Below are 25,022 nucleotides of genomic sequence, written 5' to 3' on the forward strand. Positions count from 1 at the left end.
TTTTCTGCTCACAGGCGCTAGGGGGGAGCGAGACGACCACCATTCAACCCGAAAAAAAGTCATATAACCATTCCAATGACTCCGAAGCTGTTCAGTTAAGGTAAATTAAGCTAAAAAATGCATAGTTCCCCTTTAAATTAAAAGATTTCTTTCATTTTCACTTTTCTGTCACCCTGGTAGTGTACAGGTTGTGTGAGGAGGGCTAAAAACATCATAAAAAGCATTACACACCCTGGATCTGTTTAAGCTCCTCCCATCAGGCAGGCGATTCAGATCAAATGGCACACACACACACACACACACACACACACACACACACACACACACACACACACACACAAAGGTGGGTGACTCTGATGGAGTGGACAGGTTGGAGATGAGCCGTGTGGAACAGAAGGGGTTTGTTCTGCAGGAAAACCTCCCCCGCTGAAACGCCTCCATCTCAGACATTCCCTTTCCTCTTCTCTGCCTTCCAGACAGTCTCACAGTGCGCCTCCGCTCCCAAACAACTCCTCCTCATCTTCCCCCCTGCAGCCGAAACCAGAGCAGGTTGGGGTTACAACGGGGCGCTCAGCTTATCAGTCCAAAACGAGCAGGACAGAGCCGAAGCGCGAGCCATGCTACACAACGCTTCTCTCAGCTGGAGGCTGTGGCGATGGCCTTCTTCAGCTGCTGGCTGCGGATCTCGCGGGTGCGGGACTCCAGGAGCAGGTCGTGGCAGATGTTGCAGACCAACACCGGGTCATACAGCTGTTGGTCTGGGATGGGCAGCTTCAGATGACAACAGTCTTTACAGAACACATTGCCACAGTTCCTGTAGAAGGAGACCACACAGGAAGTTGTTAAAGCAGTGTGTATGTGTGTTAACTTACATCACTTAATAGAATGAACATTTTTCAACAGTGACATATACGGAGTATAACTAATAGTTGCCTACATCTACTGTTGCAGACATTTTGTCCATCCCCTGTGTTTTTCACAGTGGTCTGTTATAAAGTTCTTTCCATTTTGGGACAACTGTCACAGTTTTTCAGGGAAGCATATACATAATTATCTGGCTAACCAAGAGCATTTCATTCTGAAACCATGGGCCTGATGCAAAGCTTGGTTTATTGCCTTAAAAATACAAATCAAAGTATGTCTTTGAATCGCAGGCTGCTACTTTGGCAGAATTGTGCTGCAACAAAAGAGTGCCAGGATTAATGTGAATACAAAAAACTGCCAGAGTTTTCTCAAAAGTGTTGCTGTAGATGCTCTTCTCCTCCCTCTAAAACCAGGCTGTCACTTCCTTTATCAGCATTAGCATCTCTGCAGCTTCATCTTTGTCTCAGGTGTCAGTAGCCTCTGACTCTGGGAGGAGACACTGGATTCCTGCAGAGAAAGGCAAGACCTCACACCCCTCCCCCCTTTCCCAAACCAACTGCTGACTGAAGGCCGCAGCCGACCTGTTGCCCACCAATGTGACGTCAAAATGACGTAGATCTCGCTGGCGCGCCAGGATTTTGACCAGAGGTCGTGCACCACTCTATTTTTTTCAGTGGCGGACGACAAAGCGGAAACAGGAAGCACGGACGAGTTTGAGGGGAACCGGATGCCAGGACTCTCAGAGTGAGTGCATGTCTCTCTTGTAAACTTACTGGGTTAAGATGAGTTATTTTATGGTGAATGAAAGGCTTGATCCAACAAAGTAGGTCATTGAATTAAATCAAAACATTGACGTCAATGCTGCTGCCAGTTCTGCCGTTGTTTACCTTTTTCTTCTTCTTCTAGTCCGTAGAAAGAGCAAAGTCGGTAGCCTTTCCTCATTAGCGCCACCTCTGTTCAGGACATGCCTGCAACTTTTAAAAATAGCAATTTTGATGCTATCATAGTAGTGCCCCTAGCACTCCCATTCAAAAGGCCATTTGACCGAATAAGGACTGAATCCAGTGGCGTTTCCGTGCTTATTATGCTTTTAAACTAAAGTTTGACTCGGGTATATTCACAAAAAGACCCTAGGTTGCATTTTGGCGAGAGTTACGCTTTAAGTATTGGCACTCATGGCGCAAACCATCAGCGACTCGCACTAAAATCAAAAGTGTGTGCTGGTGCTAATAGGATGACACAGTGAAAATGAAGGAATGACTAAGGTATCTGGTGCATGAATGCTAATCAAACACTTATCGCACCTTTTATAAGGCGTTCTTTTACGCCTTTGTCATTTGACTTGTAAGACCAGGTGAGTCATGCCTGCACCAGGACGTGGTGGATCATCTTAGCAACAAAGCGATGAAGAGATTACAAACCAGGGTTGAGCTGAGGAGTCAAACTGAATTTATTGTGTTCATGGATGTCGCAGTGCAGCACAGGATGCCTTGCTCTAGTTGGGTTGCGACAGTCCCAAGGCCGTGGCGATGGCGGCCAGGAGAAGGGCAGAACTGACCAGGATCACTGCGCCTCCCGACCGGAACACCTTCCGATCGTTCAGGGGCTGAACCGGCCTAAAGTTCCCCACCATTGGCGTTTCATCTTCGAGCAGAACCTCAGAGAACACCGTTAGCTGGAGGAACAGAGGGTAAATGTTAGGCCCCAGCTTGTGGAAAGAGATCATCAAGGTGTGTTATTCGACCGAGTCCGTAAATGCTGTGTTTTTTCAAGTACATTTAATCATAAACTGAACTTGAGTAAGGTGGTGGAATTCCCAGAACACATCATGTTGTTGGTAAGAAGAGTAAAACTTGTGTAACATAAAGGTCACTCCCAGGTCACAGGTTAGGGGGCCGTGTAGCTCTATTGGCCCATACTCTATCACTAAGCCTGTCCTGTGCTCAAGTATGAATTTATGTGTGTCTCTAGAAGTTGAGCGAGTCTACACAGCTGCACGATAAGGGAATGTTGTGTTCTGGGACCGTCCCTTTTGAAAGGCCAATGGAAACAGGCTAAAGGGCTCCAAACACACTTTACCAACAAACAACAAACTTGACATGTGATCAGCACTCATTACATTAAATTCCTCCTGGAAATCCAGAGTTGGGATGGCATGAAGCGCCCCCATAGCTCACCAGGTATGGCTCGCAGCATTAAGTCCTAACCGCAGCGGCCAGGGTTCGAGTCCGGCCCCGGGCCCTTTTCTGCATGTCTTCTTCTCTGTCTAAATTAAGTCAATCATAAAAATGCCTAAACAAATAAAAGAGTTGGCATGGCCCACTGTGACAATACATCGGGAACGGTAAAGAGTAATGCTTAATCCTAGTTCTCCTTCATCGAGATTTCTTTAAATGCTTCTGGGAGAAGTCATCAAGGTCTCATGAACTTTTTTCACATATGCAGAGTCTAGCTGCTCATTCTAACAAATACAATGCTGACATACTTGTACTTGAGAATTTTCATTTTACCCTACTTAAGACGTTTGCTCCTCTACATTTCTGAGGGAAATACATTTTATACATAATACATTTATCTGACCGCTATCATTTCTTGACAGATTGAGAATTGACATAAGAAAAATAAATGCTTATAAAATACAATACATTGTTTAAGATTAAACAAGTGGTTCCATCAGTTGACAGAACAAGGTATAGACAACTAGCAAAAGTTTTAGAACTGTATAAAGAACTTTGTGATTTCTTCCTCAATACTTCATTATAGGGCTGGGCGATAAAACGATAACGATATGTCTCGCGATAGACACGTAATCAATATCAATAGAAAATGCGTTCGATAAAACGTTCGATAACTTGTTTTTCTTCTTCGGAAGAAATCAGAGGTTGCGAAGCAAGTTTGGTTGCATGAACAAAGGCACTCACTCTCTGGTAACCTAGCAACGTAGGGAGTGACACTCTAACAGCCAATCATGTAACAGTAAGTTTGCGGTAGTGTTGGTGGGGACGACGTTCAGACTTATAAAATCCCAAAAACTGCCATACTGACTTTTCCTGTTTTATCAACAATTTCCTCGCTCGCTGCGGCACTCACTTTCCACTTATCGCTCCACGCCGCCGGTTCTGTTATTGTAGAATCCAACACGAGACAGCGATGTGGCGCAACCAAACATGATACTGTTCCATAAGTAAAAAAGAAAACTCGCCATTTACTTTTATTTTCAAAGAGAACACAAACCCCAGTCTCCTGGGTTAAAGTCCTGTTTGTTTGACCCATCTAACACCCCAACCTGCCTAGCATTGGCGTCTTATACTTCGTCACCTTACTTTTTGCTTTGCTCCCGTAATAATTACGGGAGGCTACTAGAGGGCGCCATCACTATAAACATAAATATGAGTCGTAATTGCTGCTTGAACAAACGACTTATGGGGGCGTTTTTCAGGGGAGGTCAGTCTTATACTTTACTGTTCAAGCAAATTTTTTAATAAAAGTAATAAATGTACCTTATAACTAAAAAACAAACACAGTATATACATTTCTGGTATTTTATACTAACCTGATCCATGCTCAGAGGGATGGTAGTCTTAAAGACAGTCCAAATTACAGCCTCATTGCACCCTGGGGTGGTCAGAGAGCCCTTGTAGCGGTAGAAGCTGGTCAGATTCGTCTCATTTGGGATTAGTTGTGCCAGGGAGATGGACTCCAGAGGAGCTTCGCTATCTGAAAACAGAAAAGCCACAGATGAAACGTTACCAACACACACTGTGCAGCCATGTCTTTAGTTGCTTATATTGAACTTACATGTAGTACTTACCTATAGCTGTGATGCTTGGCAGAGCGCCGATGATGGGGTCATACCATTGGTTTGCTGTTTTGGACGTCTGAGAATGGAAATATACACAATATACACATTTCAGCACTGTGTCTAAGGTCCTTTCTGTAATAGCCATTTGTTTTCAACAATACAAGATTCAAAATGGTTACCTCAAAGAGGAACCCAAGGACTGCAACTCCCTCTGGGTCTGATAGAGCTGTTTCCAGATCATCGTAATCCTTCTTCACGTGAACGATGTGCAGCTGTTGAGACAATATTACCGATGTTACCACTAGGCCTGACACGATAACAAATTTTGCTGGACGATAAATTATTGAAGAAATTATTGCGATAAACGATAATATTATCGTTGAGAGACCAATTTGCATCTAATGATAATGGCATAATAATAATGCAGGTACACTTTTTCAAAGATCAATACACTTTTATTTCTAAAGAATATTTAACACTGGAACTGGAAGACATTTTACATATCCAATATATGTCTTTGATCTCCTTTAGTATGTCGTCTTTCACGCTGATGTACAGTTGTGGAATTGCCGTTTGTGACACGCATGTTCTCCCAGGCAATTCATAGCCTACTGGCGGTCAAAAGTTTGCTGCATTCCTCGAGTGTTTGTGCGATAGACTACAGACTGTACTACATTTTACAATTATTTAACACTAAATATTAAATTTAAATAATATATAATTAATACACTTAATCTATCTATATGGCTATCTGCCACACGGCGAGTAAATGTTTGTACCAAAATAGTTCTGTTTTTCAGTCTTCATTTTGGCGAAGGTGCGGCTTCTGCTCCTCTGCAGGTCGGAGATTCGTGGGGGCGGGACACACACACACACACACACACACACACACACACACCTCTGACATACTTTCCACACTCCGTGTCCGCGGACAGCTGTAGGCTTGTACCGTTAATGTTCTGTGCATTGTCGGACACATGCAGCCACTTTCCTGAAACCGCTTGAATGTCCGAGCCTGTCTCCACCGCCTCCACCTGCAGGTTGTCAGCTGTGTGGTTTGAAATGAAAGGGAGAAAACGGGTCGCCGAGTAACACGGTTGATATCGCTCATATACTTTTTAGTTTTTTGACGGCGCCTCAACTGCAAAGTGCTGCGGGAAACCCTGCCCTAACTCTCAACTAGCGTTTTTTGTCTCTGTCTCTCTCTCCGCCAGGAGTCCCGCCCCCACAAAGACCATGCGACTGACAAGAGGGTTCACTCCTCGTTACGCTAAGGAACCGAGAGTGGTCCTCCAGTGTCTTTGGTAGAGAGAGACGAGAAAAACAAACAAGCATGCAAATGGGAATTATCGCGGCCGGAAAAATCACCGAGCTCATTTTTTTTATCGTGCGATTAATTGATTTATTGACTATCGTGACAGGCCTAGTTACCACTTTTTTTCACAACGTCATTTTTTACAGTGTGTATGTGTTGAATTGTAGATGGGACCAATAAAAAGTCACAACATTATCAGTTTACAGAAGTTGCACCATTTGTAGATTTAATACTCTAACAATAGAACACCTAACATATCAGTTCAAGTGAATCAGCTCTTTATCAAAAACATGATTGATAAAAAAAAAGCTTTCCTAATAGTCCAGGGGATTGTGCCAAATTTGAGGTGATAAGTTTACTTTTTTTATAAAAGCATGGAATTTAGTACACTTGTACAGTTTAGCACCCTCAACATTTTCAGAAACGGAACACTCGCAAAAACGCCTCATGGTGGACTTTTTACTTTCCGCCATAACTAAATAAAGTCTTTTGCATCATATCTCCAAACATGATAACACAGAATAGGTGATGTCTACCCCTATGTTTCAATGGTCAAGGATTACAATGATACCATTTACAACATAATAAACTGTTCAGGTGAAACAGAATCTGTGTATCCAAAGCCTGGTATATCTTATCCACTGTGCAATAGAACTCCACTGTTAAAAAAAGAAGTTATTGAGCCACATCATCACACTGGGTGACACGTTACTTTACTATGATGAACAACGCCACTGTGGTTTATTTTGAGTCAACCCTACATACACCATCCTTCTGCCGTAAATGCTTACTAGCACGTCAAACCTGTGACCGAAAATAGTTCCCATCAAATACACTATTTAAAAAAACTGTATATTCATATTCAAATTTGAAAAGTTTAGTTTTAGAGAAAATCTGCATTTTTATGATCATATTTCAAATTGTTGGTTTGTTTTACTCCTGAGTTTCCAGCTGTTATGTGTGAGCAAACCTTTAACAGTTAATTACATCAGTTAATAACTTGACTAAAGACAGGATGTGTGTGTTGTACAGTAAGGTCATGGTACCTCCATGGGATACCGCTCTCCATCGATGGTATGATCAGAACCGGGCCTTTCGCTGTTGCCCCAGTGCATGAGGAACTGCAAAGCCTTGTAGGTGGTCGGGAGGCCTCCACCTGAGATGGTGCTGAAGGTAGGAACTCCAACCTTAACTGTAGTGGACATACGCCGAGCATAAAGACGTCACACAACGGCTTCACAGCACTGAGGGCTATCTTATGTTTAATGGAAAATATGCTCACCTGAGTAGCCGATGTTCGTTATCGTGTCACTGAAGACCTCCTGGTAGTTGGTAAAGATGAAAGGAGTCAGTCGTTCGTCTTTCAAAGTGTTTTTGGTGACAATGTTGATGGGTGACTGGGAGTTTCCAACACAGTCGCTGTAGGTCTCGCCCCACTTGTCTGGTGCTAAAACAAGAAAAACACTCAAATTAAAGGGCAACTATTATATAGCATTTTCAGGATTAGACTTGCATTTTGTGTTTGTACTAGAACATGTTTACATGTTTTAATGTTTAAACAAACACTATTATTCTCATAATGCCCATGGCTGCTGGACCAGTATTCACTCTCTGAATGAGACGCTCTGTAGGAGCGCCTGTCCCTTTAAACCCTCCTCCCGAAAAAACCCAGTCTGCCCTGATTGGCCAGCATGCTTCCTGGACACTCTGGAGCCTCCACTCCGTGTTTCACTAGTTGAAGCTGGAGCTACTGCAACAGAGTATAAGCAGGACTTTGTACCGTGAAAAATCACCAATATAGACTTCTAAATCAAATATTACACAACCGGACATGTCCCAGCAGTAAAGTGACCGGAATTTGGGAAGAAATGACCAGTATTGGCCAAGATTACAGCTATGTTGCGTTAGCATGTAGCTGCTTAAAAGTAAGCAGTATTCTAACGTTAGATTGTAGTGGAAAGAAGCAGCACTTTCTACCGTAAAAAATCTGAGATAAAGGCTTCTGAACCAAACACTACCAAATCGGACATGTTTCAGCAGTAATGCAACCTGGAATTGGGGAGAATTTGACAACATTGGCAGCCCAGATGACATAGTATGCTAACATCAGATTGTAGTGGAACAAAGCAGCAAATAAAGGCTTTTAAAACCAAATACTACATAAACAGAAAATGTTTCAGGAGTAATGTGACCCGGAATTGGGGAGAATTTAAAGACACTGGCAGTTAAGATGACATATTTTATTGCCGTTAGCATGTAGCTACATGTGACAATGTTAACACCGCAGTGGCTCAAAAAAATAAAATAAATAAATAAATAAAACAAACACTCCAGTCCTGCCTAGTTTGAGCAGATGACCAATCATAGCAGACCAGCTTAGAGTTGCGTAAGACCTAGCCTACAGTAGAAAAAACTGTTGAAACCGGAGCATTCAGAATAGTTGGAAATCTGAACGTTTTAGCTCACAGGGATTTGTCTAAAATATGTTTACCTCATTATTTGTCATTAAGTTTTGGCCACGTTTAACATGAAAATCCAACATTATAACATTGAAGCTATATGACAGAAAACACGGAAAAGAATAATATGTCCCCTTTAAACAAGTTGGAGTGTTTTAGAATGGGTTACAGCACTGAGACAGTGCTTCTCAGGCAGAGGTGTCAAGTAACGAAGTACACTTCGTTACCTTACTTAAGTAGAAATTTTGGGTATCTATAGTTTACTGGAGTAATTATTTTACAGCAGACTTTTTACTTCTACTCCTTACATTTTCACGCAATTATCTGTACTTTCTACTCCTTACATTTTAAAAATAGCCTTGTTACTCCTATTTCAGTTCGGCTTGTTTTCATTCCGGCTTGTCATCGTTAAAAAAAACACACACACAAAAAAAAAAAACTATCCAGATAAATCGAGGCATCCGGAGAGAGTGAATTTGATTGTAGTTCGATGAGAAGTATAAACATATACCATTCCGACACCCTATTGGTTTGTACGCAATCCATCACACCTGCACAGACCCGGTGCTAATACGGCACCGGTGCCTTAACGACAGTTATCTACCGGACTGAATAGCAACGCGGATTTCGGTGCCTTATTTAGGTGCAACTTAAATGCTTCCAAAAACGGACGTTAGAGGCAACTGAAACATCGCCGCATGGGACGCTAGTTAACACTACACTTGGCAGCAGGTAACGTTAGCCTACCGTTAGCTAGCAGCTAAACACGGTTAAAATGCTGACAGCTAAACGGTGTAAAAGTGTGTCTGTATTTCACTGTAGAAGATTCTAACACCAGACTGTAGCTGCCATTGTCTGAAAAACACAGAAGAGATGTGTCACCTTTTTCAGCCCTTCTGAGTTTGTACGTTTGATTTTAATATAACATTATAGTCATTATGGCCTTTAGAAAATATGTATTTTTGTGAAGGTGGGGTAGTGCACTATAGGCCCCTGTGGGGTGGGCTAAGCTTTTGTCCTTTTTGGCATTTTTTCCCCTTACATTACTTTTATACTTTAAGTAGTTTTGAAACCAGTACTTTTACACTTTTACTTGAGTAAAAAGCTTGAGTTGATACTTCAACTTCTACAGAAGTCTTTTCAAACCCTAGTATCTATACTTCTACTTGAGTAATTAATGTGAATACTAGGGTTGGGTATCGTTTTGTTTTTTTTCGATTCCGGTGCTAAATCGATACTTTTAAAACGGTGCCGGTGCCTAAACGGTGCCTGAACCGGTACTTTTCAATAAAGTTAAAAAAGAAGAAGAAGAAAAAAAATAAGGGTAGTAAACAACAGTAAGTGACTTGTTTATTGCTAAGGCCATGGTCAAAATTAAAGATTTAATAATAATGTAATAACTATAACAATAACAATAACTTATTTCACCAGTATATTGCTGTTGAACCCCAGATGGGAAAAGGGTATTTTACAATTACTGTGAATGCACCACGAGGCTACCTGTTTTAAGTGAATGCACCGTCTGTGTTGTTTAATTCCGACAATGGCAGCTGCACGTGAACGCACCGTCTGTGTTGTTTAATTCCGACAACGGCAGCTGCGAGTGAACGCACCGTCTGTGTTGTTTAATTCCGACGACGGCAGCTGCAAGTGAAAGCACCGTCTGTGTTGTTTAATTCCGACCATATAAACATACTGTATATCTATGAATTGCGACAACGGCAGCTGCTGCTGCGCTGCAGAGCAGGCTGTTACATCCCGCTGTTGAAGTCCTCCACAGTGAAATACAGTCACACTTTACACTGTTTAACGTTAGCTGTCAGCATTTTACCGGTGTTTAATCCAGCTGCTAGCTAAAGGTAGGCTAACGTTACATGCTGTCAGGTGTAGTGTAAAGTCAAGTACCGAAATGAGGCACCGAAACTTTCGTTCTTATTAGGTCTCGTTACTACCGTTTATGTCGGCACCGGTTCCCTATTGGCACCGAGTTTCGGTACCCAACCCTAGTGAATACATTTGACACCTCTGTTCTCAGGCTTCAGAATGATCTTCTTTTAGCAGCTGACGGTGGCCAAACATGTTTGATTGCTTTTCGATCTTCCTGCTGCTTTTTATACAGCTGACTCCTTGATATTAACTGAACGTCTTAAGCATTGGGAAGGCATATATCGGGTAAGGTTTTAGATGCCTTTAGGGAACTGTATATCCTCCATTAATGGAGTCCTCAGTCTTCCCCATCAATATGTCCTCATAGATCAAATATTTCAAAAGCATCATATGAAGTTTAATTTTTATGCAGACGGTTCTAAGATCTTCTCCTTCAATTCCAGTAATATTGTGCAAATGAGCAAACTACAGATTAAGACTGTAATGATCCCAACAAGTACAAATAATTTGCAACTTACCCAGTACAGCTTCAAATATCCCAGGCAAGGAAATTATATGTCAGAGGCCACAGATAAACATAGTATATGGGTCAATATTGGTCTGTCTTAAAAAAGTTGAAAACTGGTTATTTTAGAACCTTTTTCATTTAGACTCCAATAAATCAGAAGTAAATATAATAGCTTGAGATTCTCCAGTTAGTCAAATTCCTTCACACTTCAGATTAACAAGACAACTTGGTTATCCAATTCAGTCTCCTACATTTTCAGAACATCAATCTTTTTCATTTTCAAAGCACTTTGAAACTGTTGTCTATGTTTTACGGAGTTTTGACGGGAATAACTCTTTATATTCCTGCCTATGGCTATCAAACTATACAACATCTCCCTCTGAGTGTTACATGCTTAGAGCGGCAAAACTATCTTTCACATCACATCTCAATATTCTTTGACATTATGTATAATAATAACAACTCAATAATATATCAGTTACATGTGCAATATCTGTTATTTATTCACTGCTACTTATATTCACACTGTACTTTATTTATGTTGACACTGCATTACAATAACATTTGCAGAATTCATTGTTTTAGCAACATAGTAACCCAATCTTACTTTTTAACCTAATCTTACTTCACTTTTTTATTTTTTCTGTAGCTATGTTACTTTATACACTTATTGACTAGCTCTTTTCTTAGTCTTACTCTTACTTTTACCTTGAATCTGACTGTGAGCAACTGCAACTGAACAATTTCCCTGAGGGGATCAATCAAGTATTCTGATTCTGATATTCCCGTTTGAGTCAGTATTCAGCTGGTTCAGATGCTGGTTACATTAGTAAAACTACTCACAAGATCCAATAGAAGGTTGCATATTATCCCAATTTTAGCATCTCTACATTGGTTGTCTGTACATTTTACAGTAAATTTAAAGGTTTAAATAATCACCTACAGTGTAAGTAATATATGATTGGCTCCTGACTATATTTCGGACTATCTAACCTCACATGAGCCAGGTGCAGTCTGGGATCTCTTGTAGATCTCTAAATGATTCCCAAGTCAAGGCTGAAAACCAGAGGAGCCTTTGCACTTAGGGCCCCTCAACTTGGGAACGACCTGCAATATAGCTGGCAACCTCTTCATTTAAATCTCTTTATTGAGATAAATTGCTCATTATTTTAACCTTATCGCTTATATTTGATTGCACTTTACATCTGTTGGTTTTACATCCTATGTATGTGCTTTAAAAAAAAGTACCATATGAATATTATTGTAACCAAACAATGTTACACTTTTTGTATTTACTTACTATTGCACATATTATCGCAGGTGAACTGGGACTGATAGCACCAATCTGAAACAGAAAATTTAAAAACATTTGTCAAGGTAAAAAGCTTTCCAACTCCATCTTGAGATTTGATGTCAGCAACAAGTAAATAATGTAAAGATTACAACACACACACACACACACACACACACACACACACACACACACACACACACACACACACACACACACACACACACACACACACACACACACACACACACACACACACACACACACACACACACACACACACACACACACACACACACACACACACACAGTATCAGCCAGCCTACATTGTTAACCTCTGGGTGACACAAACAAGCTCAGTCTATTGTGAGGGCAAAATGGGATGTTTCTTCTCAACGTATACACTGACAAATGTCCAGCTAGACTGAACTAGATGTATTTACAAATGTTTCCTTTTATTAATAGTTTTTTTCCTTACTGCAAACAGTGAATTGTTCTCCTGTTAGTTGAAGTCAGCTGCTATTCCCAGCCATAAAAAACTCCCTGATATGCAGGAATTGGCTTGCTATTTACAAAAAAGTTGCCATTTGTGCTTGATCTTTCTGTACTATGAGGATAAAAAGAGCAAATCTTTTTCATTGTCCATCATTCACTGTACTGGTCGCAGTAAGTAAAGAGATGATAATTTCTTGGATTTAAGATTCCCATTCTTGTTCCAGGATATGTATGTGTATGTGTGTGAGTGATCACTGCAGAGGAATGAAATCTTACAACTCAGCAATGTCTAATTACTCTGTGACTACCGCCTGGGTGCACCTTTACTAGATGGTCTGACAGCATGGGCGGTAGCTGTGAAAATGTGTCACTTTCTGTCCTATGAAATCTGCAAATGTAGTTGGAATTCATAAGAAAAACATCAGGGGAGCGATTGTGTCATTTTCTTTCAAATGTGCGCATTTGTTAATCAATGACTAATAATGTCACCAGTCAGTCATTAGTTAGTGCTAATTTTAATTAGAGTCTTGGTGCCAAACCTCAGGGCTCTCAGATACAGGACCATGTCCTTGAACAAGGAGCTCAGTTGTTGATGAGCATGTCGGACACACGGAGGAAAGCCCGGTATCACATCAGTGTGATGGACAGCACAGAGAGGGGTGTGAGTGTGTGTATGGAGAGCGTCAGGCAGGCAGTTTTAGTGTGGGGGAACCTCTCTTTCATCTGGGGAGCAGTGGCTTTTTGGTGACTAGTTTCTTTTCTCTACAGAACATCTTTCTGAATCTATTTTTGGATTTCTGTTATTTTTAGAGTATCAACTTTCTAATTGAATAAAGTGACTGGTACGGTTGGAAAAACTGGTTAAAAAAAAGCAATTTCACCCTGCTCATTGAGCAGCTTTCTGATGTATTTATTGCCCTTAGTGTTTTCCAGTGTTACTAGGAATTAAATACCTCACATTAATTAAGATATTATCAATCTATCACTTGCATGATTGTATGTAAAACAGCAGCAATATAAGAAAAACATTAAAACACAGGCTGAAAGGACCTGTACTGTTGCAAGAGAAATCTAAATAAACCTCCAGTTTTTTCAACATATTTTCCAGCTATGAATGAAAGCAGACTCACCTAATCCTGTGCAGATGGTCCAAAAGGATGCCAGGAGAACGGGCAGGATTAGCTGCTGCATTTTGGAGCTGACTCGACCTGGGGAAGACAACACAATGACGTGTTTTTTTCAAATGTGATCGCATCCTGCAGGGGGTCTTATACTTATCTATCATCATACCCTTGGTCCATAGCGTGATATATTAACCACATACAACGGCTATGATTCAAATTACTTAGCACGACAAAGTGTCCTCGTCTGAGAAAATATTAATTGGACGAACAAACTGATAGCTAACAGGCATGCAGTGGGTAAACAGGGCTCTCAAGTTTCTCGCATTCACCGTGAGACGCATTTCAACCAGGTCACCTTAGTATTTCTCACACTGATGAAGGCACAAAGACACGGAAAGGGATAATTGACAGGCATCAGATTTAAAGTTTAGAAAAGGTCACTATTGGCTGGTCTGTCATCCTCCACTTCACCAGTACCTCCTTTTTTTCACATCGTTTCTGAACGCCATCACGATTATTATTGAGCTTTTTCAAGAAACTTCGGACACTCAGCTGCCGTTTCAGTTTGCAATGATAGGCTATGTGCGCACCGCCACTGTAGAATTATGAGCTTGGTTCACACCATCATTAATATCGTGAGAGGAGTCAGAGGCTCTGCTCTCGTACACAGTCAACCGGTTTCAACGCAAAAAAGAAACAAATCGAACACTGTTGAGCGGATCTCCGCGGCGCATTCACGCACCACTATCACGCTGCCCTCCGCCTGGTGTAATCAGTGGACAAGACAAGCATTAAGTGGAGCAGCCACTGGTGTACTTTAAAAAGTGAATGGCTATTCATGGCACCACCAGCTACTACCACTGTTGCTCTGTGTGCATATATTTTGATATATTTATATTTAATCTAGCTACACAAAACAATAATTTTATTTTGATAAATTTGTCTATTTACCAATTGTTATCATTTGTATTGCTAGTCAATTATGAACAATAGTAAAAATGTAACTGGTAGCAAAGACAGAGAATTAGACTTTGGAAGTGTGCAGAAGTGCTAATAAATCAGGTCAAATGTTAATGATTCTACTACAAAAGGAGTAGGCAATGAAATAGCTAGTATTTACAGACTGTGGGCTAAAACACACAATAAGCCTAATCCTTCCTTACAATAATTCACCACATTTACAATCAGCGAGGCAATCTCATTAGCTAAAATATGCAATACTTAAGATCAGTGTACATGATGGAATAGTGGCATTAAATGTGCCCCCGGACCCCCTATAGCTAGATGTAACTTATAACTACTCCTTCTTACTCCAAACATTTTATACAACTCTGTGGGTATTAACCATAGACAGTTAAAGAATTATTAACGTTAACGTTGCACCCATGGAGTGCACTCAGATTTAAAGATTGTTATTGTTTAAAACTACCAGTCCGTTGACTGGTCTACAGTGGCAAGTACCGTTCGGCTAAAGTTACTCGAACATTTAAAAAATTCGGCCAACTGAACTTAGTTGGAACTATACGTTACAACAATACAAAATATAATATGAAAATCACAATCTCAAATCTCAAAATATTTCAAACGTTAGCTACGTTAACTCACTATTTCTTATAGAATATATTGTTATATATTCTATTTCACACACACACACACACACACACACACACACACACACACACACACACACACACACACACACACAATACAGTATACAAACAATTTATACAATCTTTTAAATCATAAATCCCAGATCATAGAAATTAACTTTCGCACTATTTGTAGCTAGTTGCTATGGCAACGATTAACAGATGCCTATATCGTTAGCAGCTAGCTAGCTTATCTCAACGATCCAACCAATAATCACTGATATTATTACAATTTGGCAACTATAAACAAATCAAAAATAACCGCAAAGAGTCATAATCCCTAGGATTTACCTAATATTGGCAAACAAGTTGTAATCTAGCTACAAATTAGAAAAAAAAGCACATATCTCCGGGGAACTAGCGAGCTAGCTAGCTAGCTAACGTTAACATATAACGGCCTAACTTACAGAAACTTAGCTAACGTTACTAATTTAACAAAGCACAATAATTTAAACACAACAATTTAGACAATTTAGATTAACTAATGTTACATTAGCTACTAATAACATGTTAGCTACATCTAAAGTTACCAACCTTAAAGAATAATTTAAAAAAAACTGTGTTGGCTGGTCTTAACTGACGTTCGAAATTGAGCCAACTGCTCAATAGCTTGAAAAAAAGCAAATATTACTTTGTATTAGCTAGCTAGCTAGCTACATTATTAAAAAGTCAAGTCCTTTCCTTTCCAGTCATCGGTCTTAAATCTAGCTAAGTCAAGTATCAAGTCTTGAATAACCAAGTCAAGTCGAGTTCATCATTGTAAGTCAAGCAAGGCTAAAGTCGTCAAATTTGCCAGTCTGACTCGAGTCGTGTCGTGCTAGTCTCCACCTTTGCTCCATTCATAAAAGAAACAGCAATTTTACCTCGCAGAAAAGCTCTTCTACCGCTGCCTTGAATGTTTAGTTAGCTAGTTGCTTTTCTACTGGTTTCGACCAGTTAGTTGTTGTGTCCCTTTCTTTAAGCAAAAAAACCCCAATTTTGTGCTACAAGTTAGCTAGCTAGCTAGTTGCCAGTGAAGACTAACGTATCCTGCGCTGCGTTCCACTAGATATATATCTATGTGCGTATCATAGCAACCACAATATTATTATTATTTGTATTTATTATTCAAATCCATTTTAATTGGAATGTGCATATAACGTTCATATTGCCTTGATGACCCACTTCAGTCTGTGATAGCCTATGCTGTGATTACATGTACCGTTAGAAAGGGCATGGTTCGGCACGAGGCAATCACAACATAGTGGCGAAAATTGAGATAGCCTAACTGTGCCAAATCATTATTGTGTTTTTCAGGAAGGTTTTTTTTTGTCTGTTTAATAAACTTTTTCTTATCTGCTGTGTAAATAGCCTATACAAGCTTATAGAGGCCTTCATTGATTGGGATTGCACTGTAACCCATGCTGGGGGATGCAGCCTTTAAAACATAGGCCTACCTGCTCTAATTTGAGCTGCCCAGAAAAAAACAGGATTTGTAGTTGTCATATGGCGAGTAGGCCTATAGCCTAACAAGGAAGCTTATTGATCCAAATCAAATTTGAAGAGGTTTTCTTTAACCATTAAAAAAGGAAGACAGTGGGGAAAGTGAGATTGACTGGAAGAGGAACAGAACTTTTGGTCAAATTGTAATTTTTAGAATGTTGTTATGTCCAATCAAGGATATGGATAGTTTTGTCCACCTAATAACATAAGATCTTAAAGTTATAATTTAGAAGGGAGATTACCAGCTTTTTCACCTTGCCTTAATCTCATCAAACCTGTTTTGTTGCATTCTTTGTAGATAAAACATGGCTCTCAGTTGATGGAGCTCTGACTGGAAAGATCTGATTTGCTGAAAGTGCTGGTCTCCTTGCAGTACAACAAAGTACAGCCTTGTGTACTTGTGTCCTCGATAGAACAGCTCCACCTAGTGGACAAAGGGAGGGAAAGCATTGGTGATTTTTTCCTGTGGTGACATTCACCACCTTTTTTTACTTGGTAAAGTAACCAAATTGCTGCAGTCAATGTCTTATATTTTGCTCTGTACTTCAGCAAACTGGTTTTAAGTGAGAGGAAGGTCCTGCATTTGCAGCCACATTCAATATTTCTTTCATTTTCCCCTTTTTGTCACCCTGGGAACATCATAAAAAGCATTATACACACTGGACACCATCTGCTTTAGCTCCTCCCATCAGGCAGGTGATTCAGATCAATAACAAACAATAATTCAAAGCTTTGGCACTACTGAACTAACAAGACTGATGTTCTGCCATCATTGGAACACAGGCAATATTTACTTACTTGTCACTCCAAGACACTGATTATATGCAGTTTTCATAGTATCGGGATTCCGCAATATATCAACTTTCTAACTGAATAAAGTGAGTGGCACGGTTGGGAATAAACTGGTAAAAAAGCAACTTCACCCTGCTCGTCTTATCATTAGAAGATTTCTAAAGTATTCATTCCCATTAATGTTCGGTATTAAGTGTTACTATGAATTAAATAGCTTACATGAATTCAGATATTAACAATCTATCACTGTATGTATGTAAAGCAGCAGACATGAAGTAAATTCATATTAAATCACAGGCTGAAAGTCAGCAGAAAAAAAATTAAGATTTCATTTTCCTGGTAATATCAGAGGATGGAGATATTAATTTTTCACTTAAATTAACCAATCTCCTTGACTATTTCCGAATATTTTGGACCTGTACTGTGGCAAGTGAAATCTAAATTTCCAGCCATGAATAAAATCAGACTCACCTCCTGATCCTGTGCAGATGGTCCAAAAGGATGCCAGGAGAACGGGCAGGATTAGCTGCTGCATTTTGGAGCTGACTCGACCTGGGGAAGACAACACAATGACTTGTTTTTTCCAATGTGATTGCATTCTTGCAGGGGGTCTTATACTTATCTATCACCATACCCTGACAGGGAAGTTGAGCTCGACCCTCGCACAGTCCTACAGCATGTTTTTAATAAAACCCTCCCCTAAAAAACCATCCATGGGCTTCTGGTGTGCAGGGAACACTTCCTGGTGATTTGAGAGGTATCTGATAATCAGATGGAGTTAATCATCATCACAATTATTGCTCCACAGGTAACGTAATGTCAACCCCCGCAGAGGATTAACTGTGTAAAAGAGAAATATTAGGCGCTCTAAATTACCTCTCCCCTTGAAAACTCATATATTTCACACTATCAGTACCATATTTCATATATTCTGCTTGTTCCAGATCTCTATTAAAGATAAAAAATTACTCCTTTACAATCAAAAGTCCTGCATTGAAAGTATTAGCAACAAAATGTACTTATAGTTTCAAAAATATAAGTACTCATCATGAAGAATGTCCCTTGTCAGTGTCATATTATTTGTGTTTTTATTATTATTTATGTGATGATATGTAATGTTGTACTTGGTGAGAGTGGGGGCTAATAATAACTATATAATAATGCATCATATTTTATAAACCGGTTATATGTTTATGCTTTTTTTCAACTCTGACACACATTGAAAAGTACAGTTGTGATGCAACAGCAAAGTGCAAAAGTTCACAAAGCGAAAGTTGATTACAAAATGTTCAGATTAAAGCCAATACCTTATGGTTTTTTACAAGATTAATGTAGTGCAGTAAAAAGTACAAAACTCCCTCTGAAATGTAGAGGTATGAAGTATAACGTTAAATACAAATGCTCCAGCACAAGTACCCCAAATTGTACATAGGTACATTACTTGAAAAATGTACTTAGTTACTTTCCACCACTGTTTTTCATACACATTTTCCCGAAACATACTTAGTATCTTATTGGTGACACACACACACACACACACACACACACACACACACACACACACACACACACACACACACACACACACACACTTTCTAAATCTTTAAAAGTTTTTTTCCGTCCAGTTCAACTATCCATTACACCTGCCCAGTTAGTCGCTGCAAAAAACCTCTCAACAACTCTTACTTCAACTTTTAACAAAAAAAACTATTCACCTTTATTTTTATTCAACGGGAAACCTAGAATCCCACGACGCTTTCTGATTTAATTATCATGCTGAGTGAGTAAAGTGGGGTGTTGTTCCCCCCCCCCCCTTTTTTCTCCAACCTCCTAGATAGTACTTTACATAAGATTTTAAGTCATTAAAAAGGGAGATCAGCCTGTTTTTGATGTTGATGTTTTTCTGGGTTTTAATAGCAGCGTAATTATTGCAGTGTTGAGTGAGGGAGGAAGGGAGTCACTATGAAACGATTGTTGGTACATCAAGCAGAGGTGGTATACGTTTAGTTTCAAAAATCTTGTATATTTCAACTGGAATCCCATCAGGTCCGGGAGTTTTCCCCGAGTCCTTTCAGGCTGATTATAGCATCAGACAGTCCCTGGGCCCCAAGGTTAAGCTCTAATGATTCTCCATTCAGGGGGGTAAATTCTAATGAATCCAGAAATTCCTTTTGTTTATGCAGAGCTGAATCTGAATATTCAGAGCTGTACAAGTCATGGTAGAAGCGTAGAAAAGCGCCATTTCTCTCTTTTAGGTCCGATGTTATCACCTCCATCTGTTTGAATTGAGTGTATTGCCTCCTCTGCCTGCATCTGTTTAATGCACCAAACTAGTTTACCAGCTTTTTCACCTTGCACATATTAGGATTGCCTTAATCTCATAAAACTTTTTTTGTTGCATTTTTTGTAGATAAAGCGTAGCTCTCAGTTTATGGAGCTCTGAATGCAAAGATCTGATTTGATTTGCTGAAAGTGCTGGTCTCCTTACAAGTACAATCTTGGGTTACCCTCGATAGAACAGCTCCACCTAGTGGACAAAGGGAGGGAAAGCACTTCAGCAAACTGGTGTTACGTGAGAGTTAAGTCCTGTATTTTGTCGCCACATTAAATTAACAGATTTCTTTCATTTTCACTTTTCTGTCACCCTGGTAGTGTACAGGTTGTGTGAGGAGGGCTAAGAACATCAGAAAAAGCATTACACACCCTGGATCTGTTTAAGCTCCTCCCATCAGGCAGGCGATTCAGATCAAATGGCACGCACGCACACGCACGCACACGCACGCACACACACACACACACACACACACACACACACACACACACACACACACACGGTTTGGTACTAAAGGTGGGTGACTCTGATGGAGTAGACAGGTTGGAGATGAGCCGTGTGGAACAGAAGGGGTTTGTTCTGCAGGAAAACCTCCCCCGCTGAAATGCCTCCATCTCAGACATTCCCTTTCCTCTTCTCCGCCTTCCAGACAGTCTCACAGTGCGCCTCCGCTCCCAAACCGAGCGTCCCAAAGAGTAACAACTCCTCCTCATCTTCCCCCCTGCAGCCGAAACCAGAGCCGGTTGGGGTTACAACAGGTTATCAGTCCAAAACGAGCAGGACAGAGCCGAAGCGCGAGCCATGCTACACAACGCTTCTCTCAGCTGGAGGCTGTGGCGATGGCCTTCTTCAGATGACAACAGTCTTTACAGAACACATTGCCACAGTTCCTGTAGAAGGAGACCACACAGGAAGTTGTTAAAGCAGTGTGTATGTATGTTAACTTACATCACTTAATAGAATGAACATTTTTCAACAGTGACATATGCGGAGTATAACTAATAGTTGCCTACATCTACTGTTGCAGACATTTTGTCCATCCCCTGTGTTTTTCACAGTGGTCTGTTATAAAGTTCTTTCCATTTTGGGACAACTGTCTCAGTTTTTCAGGGAAGCATATAAATAATTATCTGGCTAACCAAGAGCATTTCATTCTGAAACCATGGGCCTGACGCAAAGCTTGTTTTATTTTTATTATTAGCTTGTTTTACTCCTCCCTCTAAAACCAGGCTGTCAGTTCCTTTATCAGCATTAATGGTGCGTTCTTTTTGTCCACCGAAGTCGTTTTACGAGTTGTTTTCCGGAGTTACGACCCGGAAGTTGCAAAAAGAACGCCCCCGAGGTCGTATTTACGACTCGTCAAGTCGTCTGAACTCAGAGGACCCCGAGCTCACTTTCAAAGATGGCTACGTCGTGCATCACACGTAGAAAACATTGTGGTTATCTACAATTTTAAGCACTTTTGTCTTTGTTGTAACCAAATGAAGAAGTGCGTACACATAGCGCTGTATACTGCTACCTATAGGCATGTCGCTACAGTCTTATTAGGAGTTAAATACCGCCTGATTAGTTATTTTGTCGCTTTTGCGCGCTGAAATTGGCTAGAGACGCCGCTCGGTTGCTATATGACAACAATGGCTTTAAGCCGAGTCTTGAGCAGAAAGCAGAGCAGTAGCCTAACGTTAACGTTAATCAAAACGTAATTTTCATGTATCAAACTGTGAAATATATGTGTGTAATATGTCAATAACTGGGTGAATAGAATCCTAAATGTTACTAAAAATGTTACAAAAATCCATCTTTTCGCCGACTAGTAGTATGTTGTGACAAAAAGAATGCAACAACCCCGCGGTTAATCGTTTTTTGACACGGATGTGACGTCACGCTCGAGCTACTAGTCACGATTACAAGACAAAAAGAACGCACCATAACATCTCTGCAGCTTCATCTTTGTCTCAGGTGTCAGTAGCCTCTGACTCTGGGAGGAGACACTGATTCCTGCAGAGTATCTCACACCCCTCCCCCCTTTCCCGAACCAACTGCTGACTGAATGGCTGCATGGGGGTTCACCTGACGGCCGCGCTGTTCTCCTGGACTTTGAAAGAAAAGCCAAACTGCTTTCTCCTTTGACCGCTGGCTTTGAAATGGAGCGCGCTCAACACAAGGGAGGTCTGGAGGGGACTGAAAACCATCTCTGGACAAAACAAAGACAGTGGTAGAGGCTTTGTTTCTGGTGACCGTGACAGGTCAAATTAATTAAATCTTTTTTTCAATAGATTTGATTCTACCCCCTCCAACCAGACTTCAGACCTGTCGGTGACTCAACCTTCTCCTCTCAGGCCTGACCACCTCATCCCCTCTCAGGGCTTCTGAGACATCAGCATCCCCCAATTCACACCTGTCCACTGCTTTTGATTCTCCATTTCACTCCCCTCCCCCCATCGTTCTCTCCAGAGAGCACCTACAACTCCCTCCAGGAGTGAAGGTGAAGAAGGAGCTAAAAAAGATCAAGGCAAGAAAGGCTCTGGGCCCCGGATGGAATCTGCTCCAGACTGCTTAAAGAATGTGTGAATCAGCTCAGTGAGGTCATCCTGCACATTTTCAACCTGAGCCCGAGTCTGGAGCGAGTTCCAGTCCTGTGGAAGACTTTGTGTGTGGTCCCAGTACCTAAAACTGGGAGCCCAACCACTTCAGACTGGTAGCCTTGACTTCACCCCCTGGAGAGGATTGTATTGTGACACCTGAGAACCCTGGTGGGCTCAGAACTGGACCGCCTACAGTCATAGGCGCCGATTTATGTTTTCCTCCGTGGGTGCTCACGGGCGCATGCCCTTTAAAAAAAAGTAGGCTAGTCAAAAAAAATGTTGCATTTCAGAACCTTAGGAAAAGGACAGCGGCCGATACAAACACACTGCTAACTCGATAACGAAGCTGTAAAGCAGGCTATCTTTCAACTTAGGACAGCGCCACTTATCACAAATACATAGGATTGGAGATGAGAAGTTTAACTGACCACCAACTACCAGTGACCTAACGGAGCACCACGACCGGCAGCTCGCGGTGCTCTGTATCTAGCGCGCAGTCACCGATTCTGGGGCATCAACCGCGATCAGCTTCATGGGAAATAAAGAACTCTCTGCTCTGGTGGTGGATGTCGTTGATGCACTTGCATCATTAGGTTTGCTTTTTTAATAACAAATCTGTTCATTTAATTCTCACTCTGATTACCTATGGGGGCATGGAGGCGTTTTCATCCAAGAGACGCTGTGATTGGTGGATAGGATATGGAGCAGGGGACTGACATTGACATAACCAATCACATTATGACAGACGCTCCACTTAGCCCCAATTGCAATGTTTCATTTTAAATGAATGTAGCCTACTGACAGTCTGGCACACGTGGGTGCTCAGTGAGTGCTCTGTATTTTCCTTGGGTGCTCGAGCTCCGGAGCACCCACGGTATTGGCGCCTATGCCTAGTACAGTTCGCTTACCAACCAGGCCTAGGGGTGGAGGATGCCATGATCTATCTATCACACAGATCACTGTCACACCTGGAGAACACTGGGAGCACTGTGAGGGTCATGTTTTTTGATTTCTCCAGTGCTTTCAATACAATCCAACCATCACTGCTCTAGGGGAAGCTATTGGGAGCTGGTGTTGACCCCCACCGGTCTGCATGGACCATCAATGACCTCACTGACAGACCACAGTATGTGAGGCTCCAGGACTGTTGTGATGAGCAGCACAGGAGCTCCTTTTCTCTTCACCCTGTAAAAAGCGGATTTCAGGTACAACACAAGCAGCTGTCACATGCAGAAGTTCTCTGATGATACTGCCATTGTTGGGAGGGTATCAGAGGAGAATGATCAGGAATACCGGGAGGTCATCGGGGACTTTGTCAACTGGTGTGAGTCAAACCACCTTCACGTCAACGCCAGCAAGACAAAGGAGATGGTGGTTGACTTTCGCATGAGGCCGCCTGGTACTACACCGGTGAACATCCAGGGTGTCGACATCGAGATGGTGGAGACATACAAATATCTGGGTGTTCACCTCAACAATAAACTGGACTGGTCCAAAAACACAGACGTCCTGTTCAAAAAGGGCCAATGCCGGCTCCACCTGCTGAGGAGGCTGAGGTGCGTGCAGGACTCTGTTAAAAACATTCTATGACTCTGTGGTTGCGTCTGCAATCTTCTATGCAGTAGCCTGCTGGGGAGCTGGGGGGGGAGAGGAGGATGTTAGCCAGGCTGGCATCAATCATGGGCAACACCTCTCACCCTCTACAGGAGACTGTGAGTTCCCTGAGCAGCTCCTTCAGCAGCAGACTGCTGCACCCTCAGTGCAAGGAGCGCTACCGCAGGTCCTTCATTCCAGCAGCAGTCCGACTCTTTAATGCAACATCATAATGTAGCACTGCTAGCTGTTTCTGCAATATGAGCTATCACTGGACAATATTCTGTTCTGTTCTGTTATCCATGTTCTGTATAATTCTAATTATTTATTACTCTGTGTCACCTCCAACTGTGCAATATTTCATTTCTATTCACCCGCACCTTACTCATCTGTTTATATACTGTCTGTTTATAGAAGGATGTTTATTGTGTAAATATGTTTGATTTATTACTATTATTATTATAACTAAATCTATTTTAATTCTATTTTTTTTCTTTCTTATACTTAATGTATATTTATTGACTTATGTCCACTTAATGTGTATTTGTGTTATTCTAATGTGTGTACATGTTTTTCTTTTGAGCTGCTGTAGCACAGGAATTTCCCCAGTGCGGGATTAATAAAGTTTTATCTTATCTTATTTAGATAGATAGATAGATAGATAGATAGATAGATAGATAGATAGATAGATAGATAGATACTTTATTTATCCTGAAGGAAATTAAGGAAATTTGACTCAGTTCTGCTATTAAGAGCTCCATGGTGTCCACATGACCTATTGACAACACATAACGTGCCAGGTCATGGGGCTGAGATTGGCGACTCGCACTAACATCAAAAGTGT

At 41.1% G+C, this 25,022-nt stretch overlaps 2 protein-coding genes across 4 annotated transcripts in view; both read right to left on the reverse strand.

Annotated features, from left to right (window-relative positions):
* The window catches only part of ca4a (carbonic anhydrase IV a), a 73,026-nt gene that overhangs the window by 13,704 nt on the left and 34,300 nt on the right, over window positions 1-25,022 (reverse strand). The window lies entirely within an intron of this gene.
* LOC120544612 (carbonic anhydrase 4-like) lies at window positions 2,291-18,289 on the reverse strand. 2 transcript variants are annotated; one of them, XM_039778496.1, is made up of 9 exons: window positions 16,258-16,414; window positions 13,752-13,829; window positions 12,136-12,180; window positions 7,264-7,428; window positions 7,028-7,173; window positions 4,846-4,938; window positions 4,676-4,742; window positions 4,418-4,581; window positions 2,291-2,539 (listed from the first exon to the last, which is right to left on the reverse strand). In XM_039778496.1, the coding sequence occupies exons 2-9, from the start codon at window positions 13,810-13,812 to the stop codon at window positions 2,360-2,362; spliced, it is 921 nt and encodes a 306-aa protein (XP_039634430.1). In that variant the 5' UTR covers window positions 13,813-13,829; window positions 16,258-16,414; the 3' UTR covers window positions 2,291-2,359. The 2 variants fall into 2 exon arrangements, with proteins under 2 accessions (XP_039634430.1, XP_039634429.1); XM_039778495.1 differs by lacking the exons at window positions 13,752-13,829; window positions 16,258-16,414 and adding an exon at window positions 18,140-18,289.

This window comes from Perca fluviatilis, chromosome 16 (genome assembly GCF_010015445.1).
Source record: "Perca fluviatilis chromosome 16, GENO_Pfluv_1.0, whole genome shotgun sequence".
In the NCBI taxonomy this organism is placed as follows: domain Eukaryota; kingdom Metazoa; phylum Chordata; class Actinopteri; order Perciformes; family Percidae; genus Perca; species Perca fluviatilis.

Coding starts and splice junctions, on each gene's coding strand:
- LOC120544612 (XM_039778495.1), bottom strand. CDS start 18,266: ATGCAATCACATTGGAAAAAACAAGTCATTGTGTTGTCTTCCCCAGGT. Junction 7,429..12,135: donor CTGCGATAATATGTGCAATA/GTAAGTAAATAC, acceptor TTCTTGTTTTAG/CACCAGACAAGTGGGGCGAG. Junction 2,540..4,417: donor TCCCTCTGAGCATGGATCAG/GTTAGTATAAAA, acceptor CTGTTCCTCCAG/CTAACGGTGTTCTCTGAGGT.